The sequence below is a fragment of the Colletotrichum truncatum genome, assembly GCF_014235925.2.
Source record: "Colletotrichum truncatum strain CMES1059 chromosome Unknown Contig_0003, whole genome shotgun sequence".
In the NCBI taxonomy this organism is placed as follows: Eukaryota; Fungi; Ascomycota; class Sordariomycetes; order Glomerellales; family Glomerellaceae; genus Colletotrichum; species Colletotrichum truncatum.
Genome location: NW_027222400.1, coordinates 4,119,839 through 4,142,611, shown reverse-complemented (window position 1 = coordinate 4,142,611; position 22,773 = coordinate 4,119,839). Strand labels below are relative to the sequence as shown.

The following is a 22,773-nucleotide window of genomic DNA, read 5'->3' as shown; positions in this document are numbered from 1 at the left end:
ACGTGCCGCAATGCCTAGTCAATTGTGGCCATGCGCTGCGTAGCGCTTCGAGCTGCAAGTCGGCTTTGCAAACCGTCCCAAGCAAACCTGACGCTTGGTGCGGCCGTGCCTGTCTTACTTCATCCCTCCCAGCTTATGGGCACCTCACTTCTTCACTTCTGTAACCTCTTATTTGTCAATCAGAGCCGTGATCTTACGGATGCCAACGGTGACGAAGGGCTGCTTTACGATCCAGCTGGGTTAAAATGACGTCTCGTAACACACTTTGCACTGAGAAAGCTCCTGTGCCTCCTTTTTTCTGCCTGCCATCTCAGCTATTTATCAAGCAGAAGAAAGGAGGCCAAGGCTTGTGGACTTTACGACACCTTGAGAGGCTCAACAGCTCGACCTCTTCAAATGTAATGCCACCAAGTAGGCTGGGAAACTAGATATGAGGTGACCATCGCCACATAGTTTGTTCGTCAATGCGCAATCGATACCTGCAATGGAGTCTTCTTTTTCTTTGACTGATTAGTGTATTACAAGAAACTAGGGTCTTATGGCGACTTACTCAAGGTAAGCATGATAGATAGTTCGCTCTACTTCCAGTATTACCCAAAGGGCCTTTCTCCCACGCTTATTGTTAGGCATGACACTCATTAAGGGTCCCAAAAGATATCACGCAGAAGTAGATCATGTACAATAGTCAATTGCCATACCTGGCTTCTTTCAAGTATGGAACAGAATCTGCAGATCCTCTCTTTTCTCTTTTTTTCGTCTTATGGTAAGTTCGTGTATGAGTCTTGTATTGACGTTTACAGAAACTACAATCGCACCTTTACAACCGAGCCTTTTGATTTTCATAAAGGAGTCTGGCTGTCGAGACTGTTCAGTGAGATTCGAATAATACCCCCCTCCCCCCCCCCCCCCCCCCCCCCCCCCCCCCCCCAAAAAAAAAGAAGAAGAAAAGAAGCTATCCGGCTTTGCCATCCGCCGAGCAGCTTCGAGGCTTGGCTTAAAAGACTTTCCTTATTGCCCCAGTCAGGCATATCTCAAGGCATTTATAATCAAATCCTCTATTTTACCAATCTCATTTGATCTCATTTGTGGTTGCTTTATTGAATTGACCGAACCTCATAAGGAGTACTAACATCAACGGTATCAGGTCGTCAGCGCCGATTGCGAGCCCTGTTGAAACCATTATCGATTAGCCCTTCATCATAATCAAGCATCCAGCGTTATGTGCGCATGTAAATGATGTCATCGCTGCTGTTACAAACCCCCTACCATCACAACTGGTAAAAGACTTCGACGACCAACATGAGCTCCTGACTGAGTGCTTCCCTGATTCCCTAGGCGTCAGCGATTGCCACGCCTCCGTCATCTTCCTGTACTCTCCGCAAACACTCCCATCTACCAGACCGCATCACTGGAAATATAGAATCCGAACAGATCCTATGCAGCAAGGGGATTCTTACAATGTGTTTCGACGCAACGGCTCGAGTGCTCTTACACTTTGTGGCGTTCAATGCCATCCACCTTCCCTACTGGATCATCATTGGTACTTTGTACTGGCACTACCTCTGGCCAACGAGCAGCGCGGTTATTCCTATCATCGGGCAGATTCTCCTCGGCCTCTCTGTTAACAGCTTTACCGTCTTTGTAGCGTCATTCATCCGAAGGGCTCGCACGTCCGCTACACACGTCGCTGGGACCTTGGTTCTTTCTTCTTCAGGTGCTATGGTGTATTCGAACAAATAACCTACCCCTATAGATGTTGTAGTTGTTTCCCTCCTGTATCCGGGCGCTGGCCACCTGTTCTTGCTCCAGTTAATGTGAGCCTGGGAGTACGACCTGAAGTCTGCATCGATGAAGAGTCTCCCCGAGTTCTTTAGAAACGGGTCCCTGATTTTTAATGGTGCAACACTACTTGGCTTTTTGGTAAGAGCCATCGTTTTTTATTCGCCGTTAGCAATCCTGGTAGAGAAGTCTCTACATGGTATTGATACTAAGAGCCGGAAATTTGATGGAGAGCAAGCCAATATAGGCCCAGTTGTGGTTGAGGCCAAGGAACTGGTGAAGACTTTCACACCGCGACCAGCAAGATGTTTCTCCAGCTGCTGGAGAGCGAAGCCAGTGACTGCCGTCAATAAAGTCTGCCTTCAAGTACACAGAGGCCAGATTCTCTGCCTCCTAGGTCCTAGCGCATCAGGAAAGGCGACGACTCTGCATTTAATGGCTATGCTTTTGTCACCCAGCGGAGGCTCGATTGCAACAAACGATCTCCCTACGTAGCTAGGTTCGTGCTTTGAGGATGGTCGTGGCATCCTGTAATGTGACAGAGTCTGGCGTGTTCCAGGCATCTGTCCTCCAAGAAATATGTTTTGGGCTGAACTGACAGTAGAGGATCATATACGCACCTGGAACCGTATGAAAGAAGGCACGGAGAATATAAAAGGACTCGACCGACTCATCACGGCGTGTGATCTATCCCTCAAGAAAAAGGCAGCTGCTAAACACTTAGCGGCGGTCAGATGGGAAAGCTTCAGCTTGCTTGCATGCTTGTGGGAGGCCCGTCGGTTTGCCTAGTCGACGAATGTACCTCAGGCCTGGTAGGCATCATCACTTGTGCCACGGCCCAGCAAGAATGCTTAAATAACATCATGGCCGCAGTTATAGTTTCAGTGCCGCGCTCAAATGGAGTCATTGCCGGTTGTTTTTGTCGCACAATTCATCAAAATCGACTCGGTTAGTAATATCTAGAGAACCGAGACTCAGCAGCGCCCTGGTGTTCTCGCTGCGTGGCTCCAGCAGAGGTTACTAACCGTGGGTAGTTTATGAGACGCCCGATGCCAGCTCCGCTGCTCAGCTTGCATCCAAACTGGTCGCCGCGGGTTTTTCGGGCGTCGCTCTAGCTGGTCCACAGGTGGAAGACGTATTTCTCCAGACTGCGGGCGATCCTGCTCTGGATGACCTGCCTGACTCGGTTTTTATGACCCAGAACTCGACTTAACACCAGGAAAGGTCGCTTCCTTTTCGACGCTGGTTAAAACTAACTTCTACAAGAGACTCGTGGTTCTCGGAAGATTTTGGTGGCCCTACGTTTTTGTTCTGGTCCTTCTAATCGCCATTACCCCAGCTTTGTCGCCAATTCTGCAGAACTACAAGGCGACTACATGTGCAGATGCTGTGTATACTCTAGGCCCTGCCGAGACTTTATCTTTGAATTACTGGGGACATAAGCAGCCTAGTGAAATGAAGATGTATCAACCTGGCTTGCTCCTAGGTGGGCTCTCTTGGTTGGATGAGTCTCTCTACCACTTGCTAAACAGCAGTGCTTTTGCCATGCATCACTCCAACACGTCTCAATATAACGGATGGGCCCATACGGTCGAGACTCTAGACGAGCTCATGAAGTGTTTGGAAACCAGCCAATCGATAATGGAACAAGGCGGCATATTCATGAAATCTTACACTGTACTACCAATAATTGGCAGTAATGTTGAACAGGGTATCATCGGTGGCTTGAAGATGCTCAATCTGTACAGTCAAATTCGCAGTGATACTAATATCACTGCTTCTTACGGGCTCCTTGGAAAGCCACGGGTTGTAAGTCTTATCGAGATGTCACTCATAATACCAGTGATATTAACAACCGTGACAGCAATCGGCGAACATTGGACTGGCCTACACTGCTTTCTTTGTGTTGATTCAGGCAGTTTATCCGGCCGCCTTTTCTTTGTATCCTTCACTCGAGAAGAAAACGTTGGCTCGAGCAGTTGGATATGCTAATGGAGTGCAAAGAGCCCCTCTGTGGGTCCCCTACGCCCTGTTCGACTTCAATTTTGTCGTCGTCACATCCGTCGCCGTCATAATCAGCTTGATATTCATCTTCCGTACTGGATTGAGTCTGCTTGGATCATCTTGCCTATACTTTCTCTACATGGCATGGCAGCTCTTTTGTTCAGTTACGTTCTATTCATTCTCTTCAAATATGACTTGGCTGCTTTTTCTACCGCAGCATCCTCTAATCTGCTTATGTCTGCCATTGTTGCTACCGTCTTCATCGTTAGTACCCTAACTCTTTTTGACTCCAACTTGGATCTAGTGGTGGCCGCTCTCTTTGCAGGTACCTGACACAAAACTTGACTACGGTGAAGCGGGCAGGGTAGTTGCAGCGACCACGTTCGCACTGAACTTACTCTTCCCCATTGGATACGTATTCATGGCATGCGTCTTTGGAATGAACGTCATGGATATTGGCTGCAAGAACGGAATGATCGTGCCGCCGGTGTCGATACATGGATACGGCGGTCCAATATTATATCTAGTCATTCAGATGCCTGTCTTGTTCGGTATCCTACTCTTGCTGGAAAAGAAAAGGGCTCAAATCCGAGGCTTGTGCTAGCCAAACGCTCTCCTCTTCATCTCGATTTGGGGAAGGTACTGAATATTACGAACAGCGATGTCAAAACAGAGAAGCTACGCGTTTAGGAGTCCACTGGCGACCTATTGCGAGTCCTCCATGTCAGCCAATCTTTTGGGGGAAACATGGCTGTATGCGATATCACTCTCGGTGTTGAAAAAGGCGAGGTTTCAGCATTTATCGGACTAATTGGAGTAGGAAAATCGACTCTAATCAAGTTGACTCAAGGAGATCTGGCATCGGATCCCGGGAACAGCTATATTCGTGGTGAGGACGTGAAGCCAGTGTCTGCAAAAAATCACATGGGAGGTAAGTTCTTCTCTTTGACTGTGTAATACAGCGTTGTCTGTACGGGCCCAACTGCCGCATAGTCTGTCTGCAGCACGATGGGCTGGACCTAATTAGTACGAGGGAGCATCTGACATTTTTTGCAGAAACCAAGGGAGTTGAGAATGCCCAGGGCAATACAAATGTAATTATGGATAAGCTGGGGTTGGCTAGGGTATGCCGATCAACCAGCTGTGAAGTTTCAGGGGGCAACAAGCGGAAGCTGAGCTTGACTATAGCTGTAATGAGTATGTATTATTCGTATGCCATACAAAATAACGCTCTGCTGATAACTTCAAGGTGCGCCTCCAGTTCTAGTTTTAGACGAGTCCACTTCGGCGGCCATGGATGCGCTGTGTAAGCGAGCGTTCTAGAAGGTAATTCAGCAAGTTCCGCCAAACCACCTCAACATGGAAGAAGCAGACGCTCTAGCCCACAGGGCCGCCGTTATGTCTCGAAGACTTCTTAGCATCGGTACAACCCAAGACCTTAGAGCAAAGTCCAGCAACGTGCACTATGTCCAAATTTTATTTAAAAAACAGCCCCCACATCCTCTGTCGAAGAGATGAATGCAATGACAGGCTGGGTGTTGCAAAATGTGCCACGAGCTGCGATCGAGAGAGAAGTACTCGGTGGTCAAGTTAGATTCACCATCCCTGAATTTGGAACAACACGAAGCAAAACAGGGGATGGCCAGAGTCTCGGCCAGCAACACAAAATCGATCACTAACCTCATTGAGCATTGGGAATGTGTAAAGAGGGACAAGGGATCGAGTCTTATTCCATTGAAGGCGCCACTCTAGAAAGGGTCTTCTTATATGCAGTGAATGAGACCAATATTTCTGTCGAAGTAGTTGCAGTGGAAAGGAAGCGGTGGTGGAAAGGAATGTAATAAGAGCCTCTGTGTATTTGAATGATCAGTTTAGCATCTGTATTATAAGGTAGCTTTCCTTTGGCTTTCTTTTGCCCTTGATAACGAATCGAAGCTGTGGCGCAAGAATTATTTGACATGAAGGTTTCTGGAGCATTTCACATCATAGTTATCTGAAGAGTTCAAGTAGATCTATGGATTTGTCAAAATTACCAAGTCGTCACTTGTCGGAAAACGAAGCTTCACTCGCCATGCATAGCCACTGAGCAGCATCTTATGTCCCGAACCTAGCTAAAGAGATGTCCACAAGGGCATTTCAGTGCAACGTTGTTCTACCAAAGGTGGCCGTCTCCAATTAAGCAGTCTAAAGTAATGAAGCATCTGAACAATCAAGCGTCGAGGAACACTCGTCTGTCTTGGGATCTTTTCGCTTCTTCAGATTTTCGAGAGTGTTTTTGACTCGAGATTGGAGCTCGTCCAGTTTCAAGCAGTTGGCGCACTTAGACTCAACCCGTACACATTGGATGGAGTGGATTCGGCGCTCAGTACAGTACCGTTGACGCTTTCCAGCCAGGAATTCATGCTGCTCCTTGCAGTCTGCGACTTTTTGCCGGAACTCAACATGCTTGCACTGGTAGATGGTTGATCGGTAGAAGCACATGATGTTGGTTGATAGTTTAGAAAATTGCCAGTTGTAGATCTTGGGTGGGTTGCCTGATAGTTTGGGGAGTAAACTAAAAGGCGGATGTTGTGATGCATATATACTTCTGGTGGACCGCCTTAGACACAATACAATGATAACAAGAAGCCTGTGGGTTTATGAACAAGCCTCGATGCAAGTGGGATAAACTCAATGTGAACTGCAATGTTCTGGGGCAAGTATGCTGAAACAATGAACCCGTATTACATCCATGCTTCTGAACAAAGACCAAACAAGGCATACTACCCACTGCTCTCATGGATGGCAGTGCTGTAAACGTTTGTGTGGGATGCGACTTGTTATCTTCTCATTCATTACACTCTGGGCCAGAAAGGAACCCGCATTGTAAAACCTCACCAAAGGTTGAAGCCCATATAAGATCACCCAGCCCATCAGAGTATTGAGCTCGAGGTACCTCGTACCCTACCCTCAATATAGTCTTCATCAGACTGGACTCTGGACTAGAAGCAACGACAACCCCGCGCGCCTCTAACAAACACTCCAGATCAGACGTGGAGTCGCCAAAGTACACCAGATTCTGAGCACCATTGACTCCCTGGCGATCTGCCAGAGCTCGTAGAGCCCGTAATTTGTCTTCGCAAGTCGTCAAAATCGTGTCCCGCGTAGGTGGACCGAGAACATCTGGTCCAGAGATTGATCCATCCAACTCAATTTCGTTGGCAACAATGTCAAAGCCATGAGCGGACAAAACACCTTTTATGAATGATCTCGACCAGTTGATAGACACCACTGAGACCGACCACCCCTTCTGCTTGGCGACATTCACAAACTCCGTAAAACCATCTCTAAGTTTCACCTTGCCTTGTTGTCGAACGAGATCTCCGGCCTTGACAAGGTCCGCCCTACTGATGCCCTGGAAGATACCGGACTTCTCAACACGATGCACAGAACGCAGCTCGACTTCTCTAAGACCGCGCAAGTATGCGAGCTCCTCAGAGAGAGTAAGCCTACGATCCGCTGGTGGCTTATAGGTTGAAATGTGGTCAGCGTGGTCCTGGGTATAATCCTCGAGTATCTGCTGCCATGCCGCCGATAAGTCAAAACCGCGCTGTAGTTGGATTTGAAGGCCAATGTCTGCAAGGGTTCCGATTGTGTCCTTTGTGGTAATGGTACCATCAAAGTCCAGGACAATATTGAGCGCTCTTTTGGACATGAATGCCAGAGAATCAGCTTGATGGGTGGTGCGGAAGGCAAACGCGCGTTGAGTTTTCAGATTGTTATGGCGAATCATCAATCTCAACATGATAGATGTACTGGCAAAGATTATCCGCAAGTCAACAATAATTTGTTTCTCCACTTCGGGAATGTCGATCCGAAGCCATGGCGCCACATGACCAGTAGAGTAGACACAACATTCACATTCGATACAACCGTCACTGGCTATATTATCTGTGCACCGATTCACACCCTCTAGTTAAAATCTGCCTGAATGACAATAATTCTTCTCGCTCATGCGAGTCAGTAGCAGCCATGCAAATCCTGCGACACGCGTACCGAGATTTCGTGTTCCAGACGGGTATCTAAGTCCCTGTGATTTACCCGCAACCATTATACAAAAGCCGACCAAACGCCATGCAATATCAATAAGGCTTCAGCAGCCATATCAATGCCATTGATACTGAAAAAAAAAGGTACTCAAGGACCTGGCACAACATCCTCCATGACCATCTCGTCGTCGTCATCATCAGCCGCTGCCTCTTCTGGGGCCGTTTCACTTGTTGCGCCGGCAGCCATGCTCTTCATATGCTCCTGTAACGACCATTCGTTGGCGTGGATGCCAGATCGATTCATCACCGCTATCTTCTCCAAGGTCTGTCTCAAAAAGGCTTCCGGCTGATCGAATCTAGCCTTGAGAATAGACATCTTCCAGTACTCGTATTTTCTGAAAGCCTCCATGAGACCGTCCAGAAGTTGCTCCTCCGACATACGAGCGGCTCGGTTCTCTGCTTTCTTGGGCTTCGTAGCCTTCGTGGGCGCTGTGGTTTTCTACGTGGCGTTAGCTGTAACGAACCTTCGACTATGAAATGGTCACTCACAATGAAAGAACCGAACTTCTCAACAGCTGCGGCAGAACCATGATGAATAATGTTGTTCGCTGCCCGTTGTTCCAAAATGTGGAGGGTGTGTTTCGGTCTCTGGGCCTCCACTTGCTTCCGCTGCAGGATGGCCTGACTCTCTGCGTTATCTACAGGCTTGCACGCTAGTTCATACTGAATTCTGGCCGCAATCTTGGTTTTCTCTGTGCTAGGTTAGGCCTGGATGACATGAACTGCTGAAAGACTCAACTAACTTGGTATCGCCTTCCGGTAGTACGGTTGCCATCGACCGCGCTTTTCGAAAGGCTTCTTCTCCACTTTGTCTGCTTTTGGTCTTAAGAGTCGTGCGGGAATGCCCGCATTGGCAGCATCGTTTCGAGCCTTGGACTTGGCCTTGAAGCCGGGCAGATCCTCCTCAGTGAAGACAAATGTACTACGCGCAAGCTCTTTGCCCATCTCCAAATCATACTCTTTCGGCATGAGTTGATGTTCCGCCCGGTCTGAGTTAAGGAGCATTTTGAAGCGGTGCTGTTGCAGGGACATTAGTAGATGTAATCAGCCTCATGTGGTTACGCTTTCCTCATACCTCGACACTACCATCAGGGCGTACGACATCCCATTGTCGCATCGTGCCAACCTCAATCTCGGCATCGTCAGGAAGACTGTCCCATGCATCCCATAGATCCTTGGGAACACGCGCTAAATAAGCCTGACCAAATGATCCCTGGTCGCTTTGCGGATCGAAGAATTCAAGATCGCCGGCATCTTCGTACAGGTCGTCGTCGTCCAGTGGAGAAGCCGAAACAGCATCTGGATCAGGCTTAATATACGGCTCCTGTTTGATATAAGTTGATTCCGCCATTCTGAGTTGTTGGTTTTTGCGCAGTTTCCTCACTGTCGTGAACAGAAGGAGGTAACGGTTTGCTATGACGAAAGAGCATATCGAGAGCCCGTAGCTATCGCAAGGCATGCAGGCACAGCTACAAGCCGAAAGTGGATTGACCCACAGATCATGTGACAGAGTCCGTGGGTGTCGAGTGGAGGCAGGCGGTTCCCCTGTACACTATGTACTTTACCTAGGGGGTAGGTGATCCACAGTTGTAACACGGAGTATAGTGTAAAAGCACGAAGTTGGTTTACCGCATGTTGTACTCTAGGTATGTTCCTCTGAATCTTGACAAGCGATGGCTAGTCTTTCAGAATTCGTACTAACTTGAATAATCTGTAAGAAAGTCACAGGGAAGGCATGGTGCTAAGGCTACTACGTCGTAAAGTACCCTCGCGCCTCACAGAGAGATCAGCTGCAGCCGACCACTTAAAAAGCCACGAGCCCCACCATTGACCTCAAGGCCTCTACTGTTTCCTAGTGTACGTAGTATTCCGTTGATCCTGAAAAGACCCGATCTACCATCAGCAACAACAAAAGTCCGACCTTGAATAACATCACATTAGTTCCATCCATTGTCGAAGGGCCTCTCAAGAGGCGCCTTAACAGCGCCAGAAACCATTCAACCGACCCTTTGCCACACCGTTCCTGCAGACAATGAGGCTTCTGCCTGCCCACATAACACCTGTTATCGCGCACCCCACCAAATCACCCAGGCGGCAGACTTCCAGCTAGTCCCTCCTGCCGCTGGAACAATAACAATGCCAAACGTCAAATCACTTGCAGAACTATGCATACAAGTGTGCCAAAGGCACATCACAGAGCTTAGCAGTGTCGGAAATGGCGATGCACTTCAATACCATCATGTTCGCGACATTCTGCTCCGAGTTACCAATCCAGCCCAGCTCCGCGAAATCGAACTGAACTCCCCTCACATCCAAGGCGAAACCTCGGAACTCTGGCAGCGCCTCATCAAGAAAGAGTTCCCATCTGAAAGCCATGAGAAAAACTATGCGCCCAAAAATCCAACAAAATGGTACAAGATATACGAACGATACGCTGAGGAACGTCGAGAGTCACAGCAGCAGGCCGAGGCTGAGTTACGGGCAAAATTCCAGGGCCTGCAACAAAAAAGAGATAATAATGTCAGCAGAATCGTTGACCAGAGATACCTTCCCAAACCCCCAAAAACAGGTCGCACTTTCGGGCTTCGAGGACGAGGGGGAAAGGAGCTACCGGGCACGCTCAGCTTTGCAGCAGGCAGCAGACTAAAGACTACGACGGGCGCCAGTGTCATGAAGAAGGCTCGACGAGAAGCAGCAGAAATCGCTGGCATAAGAAGTCGACTGGCTGTTCCTACAGGCATGATTCGAGCTCCCCGAATCAACAAAGCACCTCCTTCCATGGCCAACGATCATCGGATTGCATCTCAACCCATCTTCCGGCCCACAGCTACCAGCTCCCGTCCTCCAACATCGTCCAAAACTACTTATATTTCTGATTCCTCAGACGAAGATGGCGAGGGTCTCTTCGGCGACGGGGCATCGAGCAAGAAGAATAGGAACAGTACTTCAGCTGGGCCAATTTCCCCTGCAAGTAACAGTCGTGACAGAGTATCCACCTCGGCAAAACCAGTCACACCTTCCAAAACTACGGCTTTAAGAGACCAAAACACTGCGAATAGGTCGTCGCCTATTGTGTCTGCTTCGCAACCGACGGGATTGAAACGTGGCGGCATCTTGGGAAACGCGCCGAAGCAGAACAGCAACATTCGAATTGAGCGACCAAAGCCCAAAGCGGAATTAGCCGCTTCTGCAACTGCAGATTCATCTCGTTCTCACAAGATGATCGCTCCACAAAACGGACCGCAGTCACCACCGCCGCTCCCGACATCCCTGGACGAAATGCAGCCGTCTCGGTCAATCATCGGCAACCCGGACGTGCCAAAGAAGAGGAAGGCTGTCGACATATTCATGCCTAAGAAGAAGAGCAGGCGCTAAATATATAGTATACTAGCTCTACCAAGGCAGACTTGGGATGGATTTGTAAGAGTATGGCGTTTGCACATTGGGAAGGAATACTGTACTAGGATGGTTTGGCGTCGGCAGGATATGATATATACCCTCTTGCTTTGGAAGATGGCAATGCTACGTCAGATTCAATTTGAGACGAAGCGCGTTCTTCTTTTTAACTAGATAAGCAGAATAAGCTGCGTTGAAAATCGATGTGGCCGAGATTCAACCTGTCAGTAATGAAATTTCAGTACACAAATAGTGTCTATTGCTACGTAATGCCTAACGCACGTATCATTCTTGAGCAGATTTTAGTCTGATATATCTGTCAATGCTCGTACCTCTTAGCCTCCTGTTCCGTTGGACGACCAGACAGAGTGTACCTGTCATGCAAAACTGGCACGCATGTCTTATAGCATTCGGTTGTTATTATGCTTGCAATGCGCCTCGTCCAGAAACGCCTCAAAAAGGTATCGGTGCGGCAGGCCGCGGGATAGTTTTCCTTCAACAGTCCTCCTCAACACAAGTCTGAAGCCTCACCTCCACGGAGAGCGAGAACAAGATGGAGCGTGGCACCCGCCTCAAGACCATATTCTGACGCTGATTTGTCGTCAACCCTGTAGTTGAAAGCATTGTGTGTCAGTCGCGGATCGAGATAGGATAGAAGAGACAGAAAAATTCTAAACAGTTGATGAAAAAAAGGAGCGAACCGAAACTAGCGCTCACATTTGCTTGCCACCATAAATCAGTCTTTGCTGGACGGGCGGGATACCCTCCTTCTCCTCAACTTTCTCCTTGATCTGCGAGACCTGTAATCGAACCATCAGCAAATTATTTCTTCCATCATCCGACTCTAGAAGAAATCCATAGAGTAGTATGCACCTTGTACTCATTCTCGATGTCGAGCTCGATCTCCTTGCCGGTCAACGTTCGTACCCTGGTGAATCAAGCAGTCAGCCAACAGAGGGGCTTTGGACAGAGGCTCCCCCAAAGCTGTCTTACTTGATCAACATTTTAACGTTATTATGAGATGAGGTCTAAATTTATTCTCGAATGGGCTTGGGTATCAGTGGGCGCAGAAGAAGGGGAGTATGTCGCGGTTCGTATCGTGCGAATCGTTCTGATCGTTGCAGTCGTTACAATTAGTCGATTAGTCGGCAAGCTCGCAGGCAGGCAATAGGTCATGGTGGGGGAGGGGCGTTGGCTTAAGAGTAAGGCGGTCTAAGGGCCACCGAGCAGGGGTGGAGGACGTGTAGAGAAGTGGAACGCACCACCGAAGGCCAGTATTCTTCCTTCCGTAATGGCCGTTCAATCACTTCTTTCTATGGTCCGTGCACCTTGAGAGGAAGATGCTGACCTCGTCAGGCGTCTAATGGGGGTTTCTTTTTACTCAGCACCTGGTTTATGCAAAAAAGTAGGCAGACTCTACTCAGCCTTAATGGAAAACCAGTTACAAGCCACAAAGCTGAGACCTGTCACCGTATAGTGTATCTAGCTTGGTGTCCACAGCGTGTGCTGTATTACACGGACTTTCAACATTTATTGATCCCTCCATTAAAGCATATGCAAATGTAGGGCGCATTCAAAGCTCTCAGAGGCGTTTTTCATTATAGTACAAATCCTTCTTCCAGGATCGTATGAATACAGTGGAGATTGGTGCTGAAGACAGACGCTTTATTTCTTGTCGCCGCCCTCAAACACGTTCAGACCCAGACCCTCCGAGTCAAGCAGCAGTCTGTTCTTGCTTCCCGCCTCCTGAAGCTGCTGAGCGATGGCGCGAGCATTCTCAATCTTCTTGAGCTCAACGTAGGCCTTGTTCTTCTTAATAGCTTCTCCAATCAGCTCTGCAGAGCGAGCTTCACCCTGTGCTTTGACAACCATGGCCTGCTTTTCCTGGCGAGCCTTGTCGACAACGAAGGCTGCGCGCTGGGCTTCTTGCTGAGCGACTTGCTTCGCTTCAACGGCAGCCGTGAACTCGGGCGAAAAGGCGAGGTGCTACATAAAGTTATGTTAGTTTTGAAGAGCATGGGGGCTGAATAGAGCGTAACCCTACCGTCAGAGAAACATCGTCCAGGAGAATATTGAACCGCGCCGCTCTTCGTGACAGGTTCTCGCGAACTAATTTGGCGACCATCTCTCTCTGGGTGATAAGCTGGCTAGCATTGAACTGAGCAACCACGCTCTTAAGGACCTCGTTCACAATAGAGGGCAAAACTCTCTCGTCGTAATCAGTGCCCAATGTGCGGTAGATCTGGGGGAGAGCCTTGATGTCGGGCCTCGAGAGCACACGGCAGGTGATGTTAACCATCTGCAAGTCCTTGGTTCCGGTAAGAGAGGCGACATTTCTAGGCTTCGCGCGAACATCGTAGGTGATGGGAGTCTCGAACCAAGGCAACATGAAGTGAGTTCCTAAAGAGAAGCATCAAGTCAGCTTATTGCGCATCTACGTCGGGGGGAGACGGTTCGCCATGGGTGGCAATAATTACCTTCGCTATAGATCTCCTTGCTCACACCACTTAACCTCCGGTACTTGATCGCTCTGTGACCACCGTCGACGTTGAATAGCGCGTTCTGGGCAAGGAAAGCGGCACCACCAAGAAGCACAAGACCGCCCAGTCCCATACCAATACCGCGAGGGCCACCAGGCATACCGCCGGGGCCTCCGAAGCCGCCTCGTTTCTGCTGCTGCTGCGCAACCTGCCTGAGGCGCTCGTAGGCCTCCTCCATAGGGTTTCTTCCTCCAGACATGATGAATACAATGCCTGATCGTAGGAAGTTGTCGAACGCTCAATTAAAGGATTAGTTGATCGGCTGCCGTGGTCGAGCGAGTGGAAATGCTGCAGCTTGCGGGAAGCTGATGATGGTGGAGCTTGTCAGTCTTCAACGTCACGGTTGTCCTGCGGAGCTCGAAAATTGGTGTTGGCCGGTGCTTTCGGCAACCACACGAGCCACTGGCAGCAGCTGGCTGTCACCTGAGGCAGCTACCTAGACTACGTAGTAAGTAGCTGACCTTCTGGCTCCATCCATCATCAACTCTGTGCACAGACCAGCCCAAAGCTTCTGTCTAATGCCTTGGCTGGTAGAGCATCTTGCCAGGTGGCAGTCCAGTTGCTACACGTACTTTTACGGCGGCCTCGTCTCCACTATTCGACCGTTGCGCCATTGATGCAACCAACTTCCCATATGCGAGGTCCCCTCCCGTCCAGGACATTTTGAACCGCAACTCTCGTGTTCTGACCGAAAGAGCACGCGTCCAACCCCTGTAACTGTAAACGCCGTATCTCTTCGGATGTGCTAACTCTCTTTGGACTCAACGCCTAATTGTGGAGGATTCTGTCCGGCTGATTTGTATTATTTATAGTTACTTTGCGGAATACTTCAAGTGAAGGCTTCTCGCTATTAACCAAACCTTTAATTTTTCATTTTGAAATTTAAAGACATAATCATTTGCTTCAAGCCAACAGCCATGGCAGCAACACAGACTGTCTCAGATGTCAAGGCTGCTAGTACCAGCCCGGTGATATTGACAAAGCGATTGTTGATCCGTTCCAATACCCTTGCTGATGCCCCTGACATGGCTCGGCTAGGAAACAATCTCAAGATTGCGGCAAACCTGCGCAACACTTTCCCCTCGCCTTACCTACTCGAGCACGCAAAAGGCTGGCTTGATATCTGCGCAAAGGAACCAGGAAACCACTTCGCCATTTGTGAAGCGGACGGCGGGGCCTACATTGGCAGCATTGGTATCACTCGCGGCAATGACGTGCAGAGTCGTACTTGTGAAATTGGCTACTGGATTGGGGAGGACTACTGGGGCCGCGGGTATGCGACTGAGGCCCTGCTAGCGTTCAGCAAATTTTGTTTTGAAAGCAATCCATCGGTTCTTAGGCTGGAAGCCAATTTGTTCAGTTCCAATATGGCCAGTCGGAAGGTTCTCGAGAAGGCCGGCTGGACGTACGAGGGTACCAAGAGGCAGGCGATCGAGAAGAATGGACAGGTTCTTGACTTGGTATTGTTTTCACTTCTTAGGCACGAGTGCATTCGCTAGTTGCACTTGACTTGCTTCATTGGGGGTTGGGGGTTGGAGTTTATTGTAGGAGTACTGCGAGGCTGTCCAAAGTGGCAACATGGCAACTTTGGAGCTTTCATCTGGCCTCGCTATCTCGGGTTCGGGCCTTTCTCCTCTGCTACAGTTAAGTGCGAGAGCAAAGGAGACCCTGATAAATACTAGCCATATTACTTATAACTATATGATATAGTTCAATAAATAGCACCTGCCCGTCCCGTTCGATCTCCCATTTCCGAAACTGTCTGCGGTATTCCTTGATCGCCGTACCTCAAGGGATACACCCAACCAAAATATCTCAATTACCGTCATTGGCATGTTCTCATACGGAAAAAAAGGTGGTGGGGTAATCGTAGACCGTTTCCGAAGCGTTTGGCGACTCGACTCTGGGCCTGACTTGAATTCATCTCAACACGGCAGTGCTTTTTACTCGTTATCTGTTATCCAGATATCCACTTGTCTCTATTACTTCGAGTCTTTGGGTATAATTATTTTCCCCCATCCTATTGCAAAGAAGGTGAAGCCCCGGTCCGTATATCCATAGCTTATTACTATATCGGACAACAGATGGCACATCTATGCCCAGATTCGCTTGTCGTCACCTGAGCACTGGAATGTAGCATATTATTACTACACTGAAGAGGAAAAGCAAGGAATGACTCAGCGAAAGACTATCCAACTACCGGTATTCACTCCTAAGCTACGTGTTCACATTTACCGTGGTTGTACCAAATCTTGTTTGTAGTCTGGGCATTTAGTGAGAACCAGATGAGCGCCGGCGATCCGTTGGCGCTCGAATCATTATGGGTATGAAACAACATCGTGAGCACTTCCAAAAACTCGATAATGTATGGTTCAATCAGGATTGAGTTATCATTCGACAATCTGCCGCTTAAATGTTGAGTTACATAACGAGCTCATTATCATTATCATTTCCACGCTTGATAAGTTGTCTATCGCCGTGAGAATACGAAGGTGCGTCTTCCAGGCCTAGCACCTTCACAAATCAAAATTAGAGAGGATAAGAAGCGACCTAGGACACCTTGAGGACCCTAAGCCTTCTTGTTCGCCTTTGCAGCAGCCGCGGCAGCCACCGCCCGTCTGCCGAACTTCTTGGTCCAAGCAGCGTCATGGAAGTCGAGCTCAACCGCACGTGGCGGCATGCTTCTCTTGCCGGGGTGTACATTGGCTGCGGTGATGTTACCACAGTTTGGTCTTGTCAAGTTGTTGCCGAAAACATCAACTGTCCAGAGCAACACGCCATTGGTCCATCCGAACCCCTCTACCACCTCATACTCTCCTCCACCGCCAGCGACATTAGTCGCATTGTCGGCGTACTTTTCAAACATGATGCCTACATCCTGCTCATTGAGGCCCTCAAGTTGGGGGGTTTCACTTGTTGATCCTCCAGTCGCATACCAAGTGCAGAAAGTAGAGTCCAGATACCGCTGTCCAAGTCGAAGAGCAAGATTCTGGACATCGCGGTAAGAAGGGTCTGATTCACCAAATGTGGCTGGAGTGTTACGCAAGCCTTCCATGAGGATATGCATCAGTGGTGGCCAGACGTTGGGCTGATCCCATTGTTGACCTGTTTTCAAATTTGTTGCTGGAATACCGCCAGCTTTGATATCCAGATATTTTGCGACTCGTCCGTAAGCTTCCTTGACGGCATAAGGGTTGCTCTTGAGATGAGGAGGCACAGCCCCGGTCCAGAAAGGATAGAATTGAGCTACCGAAAAGAAAACTTGTTGACCTTCATCGGCAGTGTCTGTTTCGACCTCGCTGGCATCGTCGTCTTTGGGAATATAGATATTTTGGGCTTCCGAGGTCAAATTGTAATCAAAGTAACTATGCAGAGTCGAGTTCCACATCAGATCATACATGGCCTGACTTCGATCACTTGCCAACTTAGTCCAACTAGCTGCTCCGGTGCCGTTGTTCGAAGAATTGAGCAGTGCAGCTATAGCCATTTCGTTCGCGTAGAGGATGGCATTGAGATCAACCGGTACTGTACCGAGAACATTAAGAGACCTCAAGGGGAAGTAAACGTCTCTTGTTGCGTCTGCGGGGTGCGAAATCCAGCGCGCGGTATAATCCCAGCCACTCTCAGCGCCACTGGCCAAATTGGCATATACAATAGCCTTTTGGCTATCATTGAGTGGCTGCACTTCGGGGTAAATGATGCCACTCGCTGCATAGTAAGAACTATTCGAAGCAGTGACATAATCTTCACGGTACGATTCAGGTCGTGGTTGTGTGTTGGTCACGTTGTATCTGATACCCATATCCATTAGCGTTTGTCAACATAACCGGGGTTTGAGGCCGTCTCACTGATTTAGACGATAAGTTGTCCCATTCTTGTTAATTTCGACAGTTCTGTTGTTGGTCCAGAAATCGTGCTCCTTGATTAGAAGCGGAATGGCTCGCTCGACGATGCTTCTATCATCTGTGTACTCAACATAAAGGCGGACCATTTGCGCCAAGAGCGGAGGCTGTGAACGATTCAAGTAGTAGATTCGTCCGCCGTTGGGTACGAATCCAAAACGCTCTACGAAGTCCAGGAAGTTCTCAATAACATTCTTGGAGATTTCAACAAAGCTGCCCCCGGTTCGTAGGAGGCCTTCCAGGATAAAAAAGGTGTCCCAGTAGTAGCTCTCCCTGAAACGGCCTCCGGCAACGACAAACGTACGGTTGAGTGGAATGAAGCTGTTGGGGTAGCTGGTGTTACCCGCGGATCCGGCATAGGTGCGGGTGAGGTCGGGCCAGATGTCGATGACCTTGTGGGCGAACTCCTTTATGACGGCGTCGTTAATTTTATCAAGGAATTTGGGATCTGTCCGCAGTTGGTCTTTGGGGACTTCCTCAAGCTCCCCTCCGGCCGGAGCGAAATTGGCACGCAGGAAGTCATTGAGCTCTGTGTTGTTGCTAAGAGGCTTCGTGAGGTTTTCGAAAGCAGCTTGGATTTCTTCTAACGATTTGATAGCAGGCCTGAAGAGCTGTTAGCAAGCACAACGTGAGCGGGGGCCATGCGAAGCCCTCTTGGCCATCATTTGCAGACACGGTTCGCTTCACAAAAATCACTTACATGTCCACGAATGTCTTTGAGTCTTTGAAAGGTCTTGCCAGCTCAATCTGCTTGAGAATCTCACCATGGCAATAAATGGGCGAATCGCAAGGTGCAATGACAGAGCCATTCTCGTAGAGAGCATGGGCAGTTTGAGGCCAGACAGCGAGTGCTGTTAGAACTAGTGCGAGGGGAGTCATCGCGTCTCGTTGGGGCCCGAGAGTCGAGCTAATCCTTACACAATGGAATGGTACAGATGGACAGAGCGAAATTCATAGAGCAACCCGGTGGCTTCAGACGAAGAAGTCGGTGGAGGGGTATATAAAGCAAGCTTGGGTTGCAATATACCTTGCACACTGCCAGGATCAGCAGAAGCTCCATGAAGGAGGATGGACCTTTGGACAGGTTCCTGCCAGAGAATTTGCCAATCGATTACACGGCACCATGGGAAGGCAAATTAGACAAGAGGGGGTGGCACGCAGGGGTCTCAGACCAAGGCAAGTTTTCGCAGGCTACTCTGACATCGTGACCAGATGATTCCAGTAATATATTGGCGCACAAAGTTAATCACTTGGTTGCTGCCAATGGTGGAAAGGCTTGGAACCATGCCGGGCCCGAGTCAATTCCGCATCGCGGGCCGGGAAAAAGCTACTTTAGCGTGGCACGGCAGACGACACGTTGGACGCCACACCACGCAACTTTACGGATTGGAACAAGAATTGGCACACCTGGCAGGGCAGAGAGAAAGCTGGATGGCTGCTCTATCGGCTCCGCTTGCAGATGCTGTCTCCTCCCCGCACAGCCTGCTCTTGTGGAGGGCCGCGGTAGAGCCGCCATGAGAGCGTCATTAGACCGATTGGTTCCTCCCCGGGTTTTCCTAGCTCTGGACTGGCTCTAGAATCCCGGGGTAAGCGATGTGGGTGACGGTCGTCGTATGTCATACCACTGCAACGGTTTGATGTGACGTCAGCCTGGAGTAGAAATCTTAGCTCTTGGTCTTGGATGTTGTGCCTTCTAGGCGGGGTAAACTCACCTTTTCGCTGTTTTGGTCAACTAATTACAGCTGTCATTGGGGGCGCCGAAGTAGAGAAGCTCGGCCCTCCCGGATAGCTTTCCCCACATTCTTCCGGAGTGCACCTAAGTGTGCGTACTACGTACACGTCGTAGTCATTCACTCTCCGTTTACTGTCGTCTATGTCAGCGGCGGTGAAATTGCCTCTGAGATCATCAAGACTACTTGACTTGCGCACAACTACTAGTTCCTTTTGAAAGGCTGCGATTGACCGATCCCGAGCCAAGCCTTCCATACGAGGCATCCGGTCTGATTTCAGGACAAAGGCATCTATAAACATGGAACAGGCGTATGCATGCGAGGCTTCTTGAACCCTGTTGGATGGTGATCTGTCACTCGGGCACACCCAGGGATCACCGACAGTAAGTCTGCCTCGTGGTGTGGCTTAAGCGATAATGAAGCCTATGGTGTCATGTAAGCCCAGCATTTAATACATCTGATGGTGCGTCTTCAAGAGCGGGGGATAAACTTCTAATCGCTGTCGTCAAAAAACCGCCCCCGTCAGCGGTTTGCGATAAGAGGGATACAAAGAACAGATGGGAATTTACTCGTGTTTGCTGGTGTGGCATAAAAGTGTTTTTTTATTAACGGAAAAAAGGTTTAACAATAAAAGTTCCAGGGGATGTCTAATTAAGCATGTTTATGCTTGTGTTTGATCGGATTGGCGGTGGCATATGCTCACCAACGCTGCAAGTTTCTCAGCGCGTACGCCTTACCGCGGTCGGTAAATACTCGACGGTGTCTGGTTCGCCAAACATCCTTTGCTGCCGCCCTCTAACGCACGACGGAACACTTGCTCTAATCTCGGTAACACTTCTTCTTGGTTCTGCGCGATCTGGTAATGAATAACCAGTCGGTTGCCGATCAGCTTCAAGCCAACTTCTTTGCCAAAGCTAACAAAAGCCTCGGTGCTGCAGCCTGCCGCGTTAAGGTCAAGCCAGCACATGTTGGTCTCGACTGGGTGAACGAGTGTTCCCCCTAGATCAGTCCACATCTTCTCAATTTTCTTGGCCGTTTCGTGGGAAGATTTCAAAAGACCGCCTTCACCATTAGGCCCCTTTCCGAACGTCTCATCAACAGCAACTCTAGCCGGGGCAGCCACTACTCCCGATTGCCGGAGGCCACCGCCAATAGACTTTCGAACCCAACGAGCATGCTTTATGTGCTGAGATCCGCCGACAACTATGCTTCCTATCGGGGCACCGAGACCCTTCGAGAAACAGAGGCTAACAGTGTCGAACAGCGAGCAGTATTCCGAAAGACTGCCAGCTCCTGAAGCGACAGCCTCCCAAAGCCTCGCGCCGTCACAGTGGACTTTCAAGTTGTGTTCACGGGCGAACTCGACAATTCGCTTAATCTCGACTAGGGGCGTAACCACACCATTAAGGGTGTTCTCCAGGCTGATTACCTTGGTAGGACAGGTATGAACATCGTCATCCAACTCGGCATTGGCCACAATGTCTTCAAGTGTCAGATAAGCTCCGTTGCTCGGCACAACAGGCTTGATCATGGCGCCACAAAGAGACGCAACGCTAGCAACAATGTGTGAGTAACGACTGAAGCACTTGGTGGGTTTGAGAGGAAAAGACGAACCCGCCAGCCTCATATTTGATGATGTGGGCGCGGTGGTCACACAGGACACTGTAAGGAGGCTGGGTAAGGAGGGCTCTTAGGGCAACCTGGTTTCCCATGGTTCCCGACAGAACAAGGAGGGCGGCCTCCTTACCGGCGAGGGCAGCTACATGGGACTCCAGCTCGGTTGTCGTGGGGTCTTCCGCGAAAACATCATCGAGCAAGCTGCAGGCCTGAATGGCAGCAAGCATCGAGGGCGTGGGGGTTGTCATAGTATCACCTTCAACGGTTACTTTACAATAGCATAATGGAGAGATCGATGGGCTCACTTCTCAGATCGAAACCAGCGGCGCCCTGGTGGCCGACCCAAGCATTGGGCTGCTTCGATGAAGCGGCCGCAGCGTTTGCTGTGCTGCTAAGAGCAGATGGAGCCATATTGGGAGTTGAGTATCGCGTTGACGAAGAGTGACTGAGGGGTTTGGTAGTTGTCCGGTTGAATAGAACCGTTGGCAGCAGCTGCGGGGTTAATCGGCTACAACTATGCCGCAAGGGCGCGCCTAGGGCGTGCAGGTCTATTTGTGTCCCGGTCAGTGGTCCGAGCCGGCTCCGAGTGACGGGACGGGGATCAGGGACAAAAGCAAAAGGCTATGTGGGCTGGCAACGTGGCAGTTGGCTTTCGGGTGGCGTGTGGTCAAGACTTACGAGCAATGCCAACTGTTGACATGATGAGAATGGCAGCAGCGGAAACCCTTCTGCGATAGTCAAGGGATCTAGAAAATGTGCACCCAAACTTGCAATGTTCTCGTCTTTTGCGGCGTCGGAGTGATTCGCAGCGGATGCTGTGTCCGAATATTGAGGGGAAGCTACCAATCAGTAGCGGAGCCCAGAGCCAAGGGAGCTCCCCTCTCCGGTTTGACTTCAGCAGCTCCACAGGTCTGTCTTTATGCGTAAATCAGTCAGGTCATTGGCTCGAGGCGGCTTCTGACGAGTAGTAGAGGTCACTGAGGCACTCCTACTGGTCAACAAGGTACGCAATCATTTGGCTTGATGTCAGGAATTGGCGAGTAACCATCGCCAAAGATATTATCTCTTATCTCATCTCATAAATGGATACCGGTACTGTTTCTCTACCACGGTAGGATAGGGTTTGGTAGTAATTGGATGCAATTGGCTAGGCTGGCGATGGGTGGAGACCCAAGGAGGCGGTCGCCCCCGGAAGACTTTGGAGCATCTGTGTTACTGCTGTAGTAGTTAGTGACTTGAAGGAAGAAAAGAAACACTTTGGGTCTGATAGAGAATGAAGATGTTTCAGGCAAGTGCTTAAATCGGTTGAAGAGAAGCTCTGTCGACCACGAAGCATGTAGAGGTCAGTTATGTCAGCCTTGCCGTTTCCCCCCTTGCCAAACAAAACCTACTCGGCACCACGTGCACCTTGGTAAATTTGTCGAAACCAAAGACACACGCACCATCTCGTTTCGTTTCTAGTAGATGAAGGTAATCCTAACACATTGGTCTCTTGAGTGCAAGCTTTTGTACCTGTGGATATAAAACAGTGCCTCTGAGTACGGTTCGACAGGACTGTGACCTCAAGCTCAATGAAGCCTACCTACATCCTGCCCAACAAATGGGTCCGTCTCGTGGAATTCCGCAGCAAACTCGCTGCTGCCTTGCCGTTTCCTCGTGTCAGGGCGACAAGGACCTTACTCAGCGAACATCCGCAGGTACGAGAAAAAGTAATGGT

General features: G+C 49.5%; 8 protein-coding genes across 8 annotated transcripts; 3 read left to right on the top strand and 5 right to left on the bottom strand.

Annotated features, from left to right (window-relative positions):
* Positions 1–2,642: 2,642 nt before the first annotated feature.
* Positions 2,643–5,106, top strand: CTRU02_206013 (nod factor export ATP-binding protein I; the record flags this gene model as incomplete). Its single annotated transcript, XM_036723090.1, has 7 exons — positions 2,643–2,727; positions 2,814–2,965; positions 3,046–3,588; positions 3,644–3,875; positions 4,604–4,714; positions 4,840–4,980; positions 5,033–5,106. 7 exons carry the CDS (start codon positions 2,643–2,645, stop codon positions 5,104–5,106), a joined length of 1,338 nt encoding a protein of 445 aa, XP_036585389.1.
* An 861-nt stretch (positions 5,107–5,967) lies between these two features.
* CTRU02_206012 (transcription initiation factor IIF) lies at positions 5,968–9,222 on the bottom strand (the record flags this gene model as incomplete). The annotated part of the gene is made up of 6 exons (XM_070204643.1): positions 5,968–6,281; positions 6,661–7,575; positions 7,968–8,310; positions 8,361–8,563; positions 8,615–8,888; positions 8,947–9,222. The coding sequence occupies 6 exons, from the start codon at positions 9,220–9,222 to the stop codon at positions 5,968–5,970; spliced, it is 2,325 nt and encodes a 774-aa protein (XP_070061747.1).
* Positions 9,223–10,007: 785 nt separating this feature from the next.
* CTRU02_206011 (RNA polymerase ii transcription factor siii subunit) lies at positions 10,008–11,246 on the top strand (the record flags this gene model as incomplete). Its single annotated transcript, XM_036723087.1, has 1 exon — positions 10,008–11,246. The coding sequence occupies one exon, from the start codon at positions 10,008–10,010 to the stop codon at positions 11,244–11,246; it is 1,239 nt and encodes a 412-aa protein (XP_036585386.1).
* Positions 11,247–11,775: 529 nt separating this feature from the next.
* CTRU02_206010 (nedd8-like protein) lies at positions 11,776–12,271 on the bottom strand (the record flags this gene model as incomplete). Its single annotated transcript, XM_036723086.1, has 4 exons — positions 11,776–11,875; positions 11,985–12,067; positions 12,141–12,195; positions 12,261–12,271. 4 exons carry the CDS (start codon positions 12,269–12,271, stop codon positions 11,776–11,778), a joined length of 249 nt encoding a protein of 82 aa, XP_036585385.1.
* Positions 12,272–12,932: 661 nt separating this feature from the next.
* CTRU02_206009 (prohibitin-2) lies at positions 12,933–14,006 on the bottom strand (the record flags this gene model as incomplete). Its single annotated transcript, XM_036723085.2, has 3 exons — positions 12,933–13,253; positions 13,312–13,667; positions 13,745–14,006. The coding sequence occupies 3 exons, from the start codon at positions 14,004–14,006 to the stop codon at positions 12,933–12,935; spliced, it is 939 nt and encodes a 312-aa protein (XP_036585384.2).
* A 718-nt stretch (positions 14,007–14,724) lies between these two features.
* Positions 14,725–15,306, top strand: CTRU02_206008 (gcn5-related n-acetyltransferase; the record flags this gene model as incomplete). Its single annotated transcript, XM_036723084.1, has 1 exon — positions 14,725–15,306. The coding sequence occupies one exon, from the start codon at positions 14,725–14,727 to the stop codon at positions 15,304–15,306; it is 582 nt and encodes a 193-aa protein (XP_036585383.1).
* A 1,070-nt stretch (positions 15,307–16,376) lies between these two features.
* On the bottom strand, positions 16,377–18,588 carry CTRU02_206007 (trehalase; the record flags this gene model as incomplete). The annotated part of the gene is made up of 3 exons (XM_036723083.2): positions 16,377–17,598; positions 17,656–18,312; positions 18,410–18,588. 3 exons carry the CDS (start codon positions 18,586–18,588, stop codon positions 16,377–16,379), a joined length of 2,058 nt encoding a protein of 685 aa, XP_036585382.2.
* A 1,584-nt stretch (positions 18,589–20,172) lies between these two features.
* On the bottom strand, positions 20,173–21,756 carry CTRU02_206006 (beta-eliminating lyase; the record flags this gene model as incomplete). Its single annotated transcript, XM_036723082.2, has 4 exons — positions 20,173–20,992; positions 21,054–21,312; positions 21,362–21,604; positions 21,735–21,756. 4 exons carry the CDS (start codon positions 21,754–21,756, stop codon positions 20,173–20,175), a joined length of 1,344 nt encoding a protein of 447 aa, XP_036585381.2.
* Positions 21,757–22,773: the final 1,017 nt, after the last annotated feature.